General features: G+C 47.8%; 1 protein-coding gene across 1 annotated transcript; it reads right to left on the reverse strand.

Moving 5' to 3' along the window:
• Positions 1-8,582: 8,582 nt before the first annotated feature.
• On the reverse strand, positions 8,583-9,380 carry LOC139053116 (uncharacterized). Its single transcript, XM_070530273.1, has 2 exons — positions 9,143-9,380; positions 8,583-9,097 (listed from the first exon to the last, which is right to left on the reverse strand). Exons 1-2 carry the CDS (start codon positions 9,378-9,380, stop codon positions 8,583-8,585), a joined length of 753 nt encoding a protein of 250 aa, XP_070386374.1.
• Positions 9,381-10,172: the final 792 nt, after the last annotated feature.

The following is a 10,172-nucleotide window of genomic DNA, read 5'->3' on the forward strand; positions in this document are numbered from 1 at the left end:
TGCTTTCTAAAGCCACGTTGAAAGTCTTCACGCAAGTTGTAACGGTTAAAGAATCGTAGTAATCGCATATGCGTTATTTAATCAATACCTTTAGGAGATGCTGGAATTATTGATATATGCCGATTATTTAGTGTATTTTTATCACCGCGCTTAAAGACTGCAACAACACGGGTAATTTGCACTTCCTTGGGAAAGGCTCTCGTAGAGAATATTCTGTTATAAATAGGGCTGAGAATAGGGCTTATAATATCAAGCACATACATTATACGGCGAATCTGGATACATTCGGCATCCAGTGACTTGCTATTGCTTTTAGCGCTGATACGAGAAAAAAAAAAAAACGGTGCCCTTCCGCTCTGTGAAGAAGGATGACCAGCGAAGCTGTGTATGTGGGCCCCTTAATGGCGAACTGCATCTCCGCCGCGGGTCGGCCCATTTGACCATCTTCGGGGTCGGCCCACGTAGGGGGAGTGCTTAACGCCTGCTTCACCTCCGCCGCGGGTCGGCCCAGCATTTGACCATCTTCGGGGTCGGCCCACGTAGGGGGAGTGCTTAACGCCTGCTTCACCTCCGCCGCGGGTCGGCCCAGCATTGCACCATCTGCGCGATCGGCCCACGTATGGGGGAGTTCTTTGCTTACAACGACGACACGAAAATTTCCTGGACGGTAGAGGTATACGGCTTAGCTGTAAAGCTTCACGGGGGCTAGTTGGAGCAAGGAAAAGCGATGCACCATTGCTGTTTACTGGAAGAAACAGCGTAATTGTTGAGCTTGTGATGGACGTCCTGGTGGGGCGCTAAATTAAAGACATCATTAAACCCGTATGCTATTGCTTCTCTGGAAAGTTGCTGCCAATCGTGGTGCAAAATGTCGGGCATAGCTGAGTGGGAGTTGGGCTGTAACAATGCATTCAATTTGCGCCAAAGTACATCGCTATGTCGGTTAGCAGGGTTACTAAGTATTCGAAAAAAGCATCTTTGACATCCCTAAGCTTATTTGTTAGACTGTTTCTATATTTCTTAAACACTCTAAGCAAAGCTTCATCTCTAGATTGCACAAATTTGGCACATAAAGCATGTTTCTCTTTAATCATATCAAGAAGCTCACGAGTAAGCCAAGGTTTCCCTACTATATAATGGCCTTGTTATTTTCCTTCGCGGGAAGTGTGTATAATATACTGGTTTAAAAATATTGGTGAAAGCGGAGCATGCAGAATTGCTGCTTTGTGTCCGGTAAACGTTATCCCACGCTTGCTGAGTAATGCAATGGCACGGCGAAAGGCCTAAAAATTTGATGACGTAATTGACTGAACATAAACTGTACACTCTTCAACAAATTTACACCCTCTCGCTCATATCTTGCCACACAACGATAATCGTCATCTGTCTTGTCCGCATTTCCTTTCGTTAACGCTGCGAACGCGCTACTTCGAAGTCACGAACGACATGCGCGTAATGAGCATGACGGAGCATTCTCGACTGGAAAGTAGCGAGCGCAGCGTTTTCAAGAAAGGAAACGCAAGCAAGGCAGATGACGATCACTGTTGTGTGGCAGATATACACCCCAAAGGATGTACTCTTTAGCCTAAGAGTGTACAGTCTAAAATTTTTACGCCCTTAATGGTGTTTTCGCAGTGGTACCACCCGTACCGTTAGGGCCTTACAAAAGTTCATAGAGGTCGACAGCAGAGCTCTAACTAGATATGCGATCACAAAAAAAGACGTAGTTGAAAACTATGTAATGATTCTAACAGCCTCGGGAGCACAGAATTATCTGCCAAGATAATTTCACTGGGGCAGATATGGAACTATCTTGTCGGATATTTCTGTGCGCCCAAGGCGGTCAGGCCGCCATTGGAACCTGAACCTGGCAACGTTTAACGCTAGAAGGTTATCTAGTGAGGCGAGTCTAGCTGTGCTATTGGAGGAATTAGAGGGCAGTAAATGGGATATAATAGGGCTCAGTAAAGTTAGGAGGACGAAAGAAGCATATACAGTGCTAAAAAGCGGGCACGTCCTGTGCTACCGGGGCTTAGTGGAGAGACGAGAACTAGGAGTCGGATTCCTGATTAATAAGAATATAGCTGGTAACACAGGAATTCTATAGCATTAACGAGAGGGTGGCAGGTCTTGTTGTGAAACTTAATAAGAGGTACAAAATGAAGGTTGTACAGGTCTACGCCCCTACATCCAGTCATGATGACCGGGAAGTCGAAAGCTTTTATGAAGACGTGGAATCGGCGATGGGTAGAGTGAAAACAAAATACACTATACTAATGGGCGACTTTAATGCCAAGGTAGGCAAGAAGCAGGCTGGAGACAAGGCAGTGGGGGAATATGGCATAGGTACTAGGAATAGCAGGGGAGAGTTATTAGTGGAGTTTGCGGAACAGGATAATATGCGGATAATGAATACCTTCTTCCGCAAGCGGGATAGCCGAAAGTGGATGTGGAGGAGCCCGAATGGCTTGACTAAAAATGAAATAGACTTTATACTCTGCGCTAACCCAGGCATCATACAAGATGTGGACGTGCTCGGCAAGGTGTGCTGCAGTCACCATAGGATGGTAAGAGCTCTAATTAGCCTAGACTAGAGGAGCGAACGGAAGAAACTGGCACATAAGAAGCCGATCAATGAGTCTGCGGTAAGAGGGAAAATAGAGGAATTCCGGATCAAGCTTCATAACAGGTATTCGGCTTTAACTCAGGAAGAGGATCTTAGTGTTGACGATATGAACGACAATCTTATGGCATCATTAAGGAGTGTCCAATAGAAGTCGGTGGTAACTCCGCTAAACAGCATGCCAGTAAGCTATCGCAGGAGACCAAAGATCGGATCGAGAAACACCAATGTATGAAAGCCTCTAACCCTACAGCTAAAATAGAACTGGCAGAATTTTCCATGTTAATCAACAAGCGTAAGGCAGCTGACATGAGGAAGTATAATGTGGATAGAATTGAACATGCTCTTAGTAACGGAAGACGCATAAAAGCAGTGAAGAAACTAGGAATAGGCAAGAATCAGATTTATGCTTTAAGAGACAAATCCGGCAATATCATTACCAATATGGACGAGATAGTTCAAGGGGCGGAGTAGTTCTATAGGGATTTATACAGTACTAGTGGCACCCACGGCGATAATAGAAGCGAGAATAGTCTAGAGGAATTCGAAATCCCACAGGTAACGCCGGAAGAAGTAAAGAAAGCCTTGGGAGATATGCAAAGGGGGAAGGCAGCTGGGGAAGATCAGATAACAGCAGATTTGTTGAAGGGTGGTGGGCAGATTGTTCTAGAGAAACTGGCAACCCTGTATACGCAATGCCTCGTGACTTCGAGCGTACGGGAACCCTTGGAAGAACACTAACATAATCCTAATCCATAAGAAAGGGGACGCCAAAGACTTGAAAAATTATAAACCGATCAGCTTACTGTCCGTTGCCTACAAAGTATTTACTAAGGTAATCACAAATAGAATCAGGAACACCTTTATTTATTTATTTATTTATTTATTTATTTGTTTATTTATTCATTTCCTCAAAGGTCTCTGTTGAGACAATACATGAGGGAGTGGGGAGTTAGTGACAAAGAGATACTACAAATTACAAAGGGATATTTCCGATGAGTCGCTTGAATGCAAGTGGGTCGATAATAGTGGCAACTTCGGCGGGCAGGCCATTCCAGTCTCGTGTTGTGCGCAGAAAAAATTATTGCTGAAAAGTAACGGTATACATGGGCTTGTGGGGGATATACTGTATTAGAGTGACTGGTGCGGGCAATGCGATGTGCTCTTTTTATGTACGGGTTGTCAAAAGGCAAGGAATGAAAGAATTTATGAAGATTAAGACGGGCTATTCTACGGCGTGAGGCTAGAGAGGGTAGGTTTATTTGGGCTTTTAGTGCCGAGATGCTTGTATTGTATGAATAAGTTGACAGGATAAATCGTGTCGCGCGGTTCTGAACCGACTCGAGGGCTTTAATAAGGTTATTGTCTTAGTCTTCTGTCAACCAAAGGACCAGGCAGGATTCCGTAAAGGCTACTCAACAATAGATCATATTTACCCTATCAATTAGGTGATAGAGAAATGTGCGGAATATGACCGACCCTTATATATAGCTCTCATTGATTACGAGAAAGCGTTTGATTCAGTCGAAACCTCAGCAGTCATGGAGGCATTACGGAATCGGGGTGTAGACGAGCCGTATGTAAAAATACTGAAATATATCTATAGCGGCTCCACAGCCACCGTAGTCCTCCATAAAGAAAGCAACAGATCCCAATGAAGAAAAGCCTCAGGCAATGAGATGCGATCTCTCCAATGCTATTCACAACGTGTTTAGAGGAGGTATTCAGAGACCTGGATTGGAAGGAATTGGGGATAAGAGTTAATGGAGAATGCCTTAGTAACTTGCAATTCGCTGATGATATTGCCTCGCTTAGTTACTCAGGGGACCAACTGCAATGCATGCTCACTGACCTGGAGAGGCAAAGCAGAAGGGTGGGTCTGAAAATTAATCTGCAGAAAACTGAAGTAATGTTTAACAGTGTCGGAAGAGAACAGCAGTTTACGATAGGTAGCGAGGCACTGGAAGTGGTAAGGGAATACATCTACTTAGGGCAGGTAGTGACCACGGATCCGGATCATGAGACGGAAATAATCAGAAGAATAAGAATGGGCTAGGGTGCGTTTGGCAGGCATTCTCAGATCATGAACAGCAGGTTGCCATTATCCCTCAAGAGAAAAGTGTATAATAGCTGTGTCTTACCAGTACTCACCTACGGGGCAGAAACCTGGAGGCTTACGAAAAGGGTTCTACCTAAATTGAGGACGACGCAACGAGCTATGGAAAGAAGAATGATGGGTGTAACGTTAATGGATAAGAAAAGAGCAGATTGGGTGAGGGAACAAACGCGAGTTAATTACATCTTAGTTGAAATCAAGAAAAAGAAATGGGCACGACATGTAATGAGGAGGGAAGATAACCGATGGTCATTAAGGGTTACGGATTGGATTCCAAGGGAAGGGACTCGTAGCAGCGGACCCGCCGTGGTTGCTCAGTGGCTATGGTGTTAGGCTGCTGAGCACGAGTTCACGGGATCAAATCCCGGCCACGGCGGCCGCATTTAGTCGGGGGCGAAATGCGAAAACACTCGTGTAGTTAGATTTAGGTGCACGTGCATTAAAGAACCCCAGAGTGTCGAAATTTCCGGAGTCCTCTACTACGACGTGCCTCATAATCAGAAAGTGGTTTTGGCACGTAAAACCCCGTACTTTATTTTTAAGCGTAGCAGGGGGCGGCAGAAAGTTAGGTTGGCGGATGAGATGAAGTTTGCAGGGACAACATAGCCACAATTAGTACATGACCAGGGTAGTTGGAGAAGTATGGGAGAAGGCTTTGTCCTGCAGTGGGCGTAACCAAGCTGATGATGATGATGATGATGATGATGATGATGAAGGCGATCAGAATGATTACAAAGTTTTCAACTACGCCTATTGTCATCGTATGTCTAGTTAGAGCTCCGTTGTCGTCCTCTATAAATTTTTGGTATGCACTAACGGTTAGGATGTTATCAGCGCGACAAGGAAACACGCCTAAGGGCGTAAACATTTTTACAGTTTAGAAATGCAGCCCGAACATGTTCCAGCAGCACAACTGTAATCTGTTAAAAACCAAGGTGTCAGCGCTGTGTGGAGGTATCGCCGCCAACTGAATTCGAGACATTCTTGCGACCTGAACGCACATGCGCACGTCATCAAACCTAAAGGCCAGACAATGATCTGGCCAATGGAAGTATCTATCTATCAAACCCCTCGCACATTGGCGTGGCTTAACCGGAGAACTGTTCTGGGCACTTCACTTGAACTGCTCTCGCTGTTATTCAGGCCGGCGGGAGGTGTTCCGAAAAGGAAATGTTAATTTAGTGTACTTCTAATTGAACATATTTCTTGAAGACCCAAGTTTTTGCAAAATATTGTAGCGTGTACCATCTGTACCCGTAGTAGTCTTCTGCAGACGACACCGCAGAGCTCGTGGTGTCGTCTTCTCGTGTCGTGTCCCCGTCTACGTTTTGCGCTGTTAACACCAGGTTGGAAAACCAACAAACCCATGCTGCTGTTTAAGCAGTTTCCTGAAGGCTGTGTTCGAGCGTACATATAGGTTTCTCAATAGAACGGCCATTGTCGCTTCGGGTGATGGTCACGGCGTTTCGACTTGAGCTTCAATTTCAGAGCATGCGTTTGCGGCAATGAGTTGTGAAACAGTCGTGTTCAAAGCACGTCCTGGACACAACCTTGTTTCGGAAAATTCATCAGCAACTGTCTCTCGAATTTCTTCGCTAAAGCTGGAGTCACGAATTGTTGTTGCTATGCGTCAGGGCCAATGAAGGACCTTATAACATTCCCTAAGTTTGGCTGTGGCATTATAATAGTTAATGCGGAGGAAAACTTTCTCCATCGCTTTCTGCATAGCATCGGCTAATCGCTACGAGTTATGGAGTATGTTTTAATGGGACTGTAGCATTCTTAGGATACTTCACGCACTTTCCGGTGTCTGTATACCTATCTATCTGTTTTCAGGCCAACTTGGGTTACCGGGTCTGCTTGAGTCAACTTGCGGCTATGGTGTTATGGCTAGAGCATCGGGCCGCTCCGATGGGGGGAACTGGCTGGTGGACCAGCTGGTGGACCAGCCTTCGTCAGAGTACAGTGACCAAGGCTGTACTCAGACGAAGGCTGGTTCACCAGCTAAAAACGTTAAGTAAATACGTCTCCCAAAATGTTCATCATCTCTTTCCGGCTTATATATATATATATATATATATATATATATATATATATATATATATATATATATATATATATATATATATATATATATATATATACACAGACGTGCCACGCGCGGACTTGGCGGGGGTGCCGCTACGTGGCGTAGGGTGTTCAGAGGGATTAAAACCCCTTAAACTTCGTAAAGTAGTGACACACTCCTCCTCCGCCTTCACTCCTACTCCTCGTTTCTCCTCTCTTTCACGCTCCGTCATTGACCGTGGCGCCGCCTACACTGCTCGAGCATAGCAGCGGCGTCAACATGCGGTCGTCGCCACTCCGTAAACGCTTCTCGAACGAAAATGGCGCTGATGCACGGCGCGAGGGCCCACGTGATGCTATTAGGCCAATAGCAACGCGGCGTCGGCCAGAGCACGCGAGGAGGAGGCGACATTGTCCAAAGCGTGGCACTGCTTTGCGAAGTTAAAGGGGCTTTAAGAGAGATGCGCTAGAGAGGCGCCCAGCTGGATACAGAAGTCACGCATTACGCATTTAAGAGGTGGCAATACTCTGTGTCGCTACAGTGATAATAGGATGAACCTCGACATTTATCGTTAGATGGGCTCTGCGGGACTTTAATTTGGTGCATTCTTCTCGAAGACCAGCCGCGTTCTTGCTGGCAAGCCAGTCTCGCCGTTTTCGTGGCCGATCCCGCGGATGTGCAATCTAAAGTTTTGTGCAACTGGTGACTGGGTACGTTCACTCGGTCACTGCGCTAGGGTACTGTACTGGGAACTTAGACGGGAACACGTCAAGTTGTTCAGTTTCCTTTTCTCTGCCCCTTTAATCTTTATGATCAAACAAGCAAAGTATTATAAAACTTCAGCTAACCGCTCGAACCAATTCATCGCAGCACATCTTAATAATTACAAGTTCAAAATGAAATCTAGTATTAAACTGAAAAACTCTTTCAGTTCAAGTCTTAAAAGGCAATGACAGCAACAAGTTATACATCAACTTTTTTATGTTACCCTTTATCACATAAGGTGGCCATGTCTCATCTGCCTTTTAGAGGACGGTGCGAGTGGCTCTTCGACGTTACAATGAAGATACGAACGTCTATGTCTCCACGTGAGACGTTTCAAGAGATGGGCGAGCTTTGTCAATTCGAATTACTTTTCATGTTGATCTATATTATATAATAAAAGTCTCAATGACCACCTCTACTGTGCCCAACACGGTCTTGTTTCAACAGCCCTCAGAAGCTCGCAAGCGGTGATCAAATCCACTATAGCTTGGTGCTGGAACTGAATAGAGCTTGCGAGTTTCTAACATCCCACTTCAATTCCCAAGAAAGCGAAGTGTATTCACTCTTCTCCGCAGTTATTCTGGCCTGTTGTCTCGACCAGCCGGCAGCATCTGCAACAGACATCTAAGCGTAATTGACGCCAGTCATTCGTGACACCTCAGAGGGCGTAACTGTTCCTTCATTAAAGAAAGAAGGCACAGCCACTGATTCACGTTTATATTCTTTGACATGATGAATAGAACTTATAAACTATTAGTGCAACCCGGCATACTCGCACTTATTGTCACATTGCGGATGAAGATTGGACGAGCATATGCTGCAGGTACCCTGTCTGTAGCAGCAGCCGCCGAACGCTTGGCCGGTGCGTGTTGGCGGTCCTATGCTGCAGTGCAGCCAGCGGCCGACGACGACGACGGCTGACCTTCGCCTGGGGCACCGATGACAGAGCCCAGGGTTTCCCGGATTCCGCCCTGGTCGAACGTCGACGTGTCCGCTAACAAGTCGTCGTCTTAGTCGTCTAGGAGCGTGGGGGATAGCTGATTATCGAGCATCGTTAGGGCATACGGCGTTTTAGGCTGTTTGAATGCGCGAACAGCCATTAGCTGAGTGGTCGGCACGGAGTTTTCTCTGTTCCCCCCACTCTGTGATGTTGGCAGAAGACCGGGGAACCGCTGCATGTTGTAGGGCCGCGCAGACGAGCCAGCCGACGCCGTGGCCGTGACAGTCGCCGACGGCCTAGGGAGTGGCATCCCCTGACCAACACCCAAATCGCTGCCCTGGGCAGCGCTGGTTGCTCGCCGTTCGCTCCTCTGCGGCGGTGGCGGCGGATGCTGTTGCTGCTGGAACTCCGGGGTGCCTCGATCCTGGGCCATGGCCATGGAAATGCTCGGCTGCTGCTCCTGGTCCCGGCAAGTGCCATTCGTGAGCTCGCTGCTACGCTCCTGCCCCTGGCACCGCTGGCCCTCACGCGTATTGTACACGCAGTCCGCGTGCTGCGGACGGCGGCAGCTGCGGCCGCCTCGCACTGGTAAGGCTCCTCATCGGCGACGCTGAGAACGCCACAGCTTACTCAGGCGAATGCTCATGCGCTGGTTGTTCTCGTTCGGGTTCTCAGCGGCCACCGATCGCCTCTTTCCATGTGCAGACAGCATGAAGGCGTTTGGAGGTCGCTGAATGCGTGACCGCAGCTGGTAACTGTGCTGCACCTCACTGCTCTGCGATGCACCTTCCACGCCGGCATCGGAAGCTGTGACACAAGGCGCGGACTGGTCGTCTGCTGAAGCGAAGCGGACGACGACGGCTGACATTCACAGGGGTCGACGTATGCAGAGCCCAGGCTGTGCAAAGGTGCAGCCATCCAGAAATCCGCCCTTTTCGAACGACCTCCTCCTCCTCCTTCTTCTTAGCTCGTGACCCGTACCCTGTCGTGGCTTGCGAAGACATGAGTGGATAAAGAAAATGAATTTAGGAGCTAAATCACACGTGAGGGAGGCTGCAGTGGGTTTGAGCCACATCTGACGTGGTTCGCTCGGCTCCCGCTTTTTGCCAACATTTTCGGATGTTTTTCGAGTGTATACCCCTAAACTTTCCACATTTTCGGATTCGTGAAGTCACGAGGAACACGCCGATACCCGACTTTTGTGGGTGGGTGGACTTTTGTGACATTTCTTGCCGTTTTTCTTCTGACTACGCCGTGACCGTGTGCTGTGCCTAACCGTGTTAGGGTTCGCGAGGCGAGGCATCGCTCGCCCACCTCTTCTCGTCGTAGGCTTTTCCACGGACTTTGTAATGGAGTGTGAGGTGGAAGGGGAGTTTTTATCCCCCGAGGACTTCACTAAAGACTCCGGTTGGCAGCTTGTTGCCGCCAGACGTTCTTCAATGAGAAACGCGGCCAATGCCAGTGCGGCCGACGTTCAGCATAACACCGGTTTCAACGCTCGGCGTAGCGCCGACTGCGCGGGCATTAAAAGCAAGATCATTCGAGGGGCCAGGATGCCTCCGATGCCCAAGGAAGAGGCAAAGATCGTCGTGCGGCCCAGGGGAGGCCTGTGTATCAGCAAGTGTGGACCTACCGCAGTCGCCGACGCCATATGGCAGGC

The sequence above is a fragment of the Dermacentor albipictus genome, unplaced genomic scaffold (genome assembly GCF_038994185.2).
Source record: "Dermacentor albipictus isolate Rhodes 1998 colony unplaced genomic scaffold, USDA_Dalb.pri_finalv2 scaffold_74, whole genome shotgun sequence".
Classification (NCBI taxonomy): Eukaryota; Metazoa; Arthropoda; class Arachnida; order Ixodida; family Ixodidae; genus Dermacentor; species Dermacentor albipictus.

Excerpts from the sequence above, each read along its gene's own strand:
- LOC139053116 (XM_070530273.1), bottom strand. The coding sequence starts at position 9,380 with ATGTCAGCCGTCGTCGTCCGCTTCGCTTCAGCAGACGACCAGTCCGCG. Across the intron at positions 9,098-9,142 it reads GCGCATGAGCATTCGCCTGA|TGCGAGGCGGCCGCAGCTGC; the intron begins GTAAGCTGTGGC and ends GAGCCTTACCAG.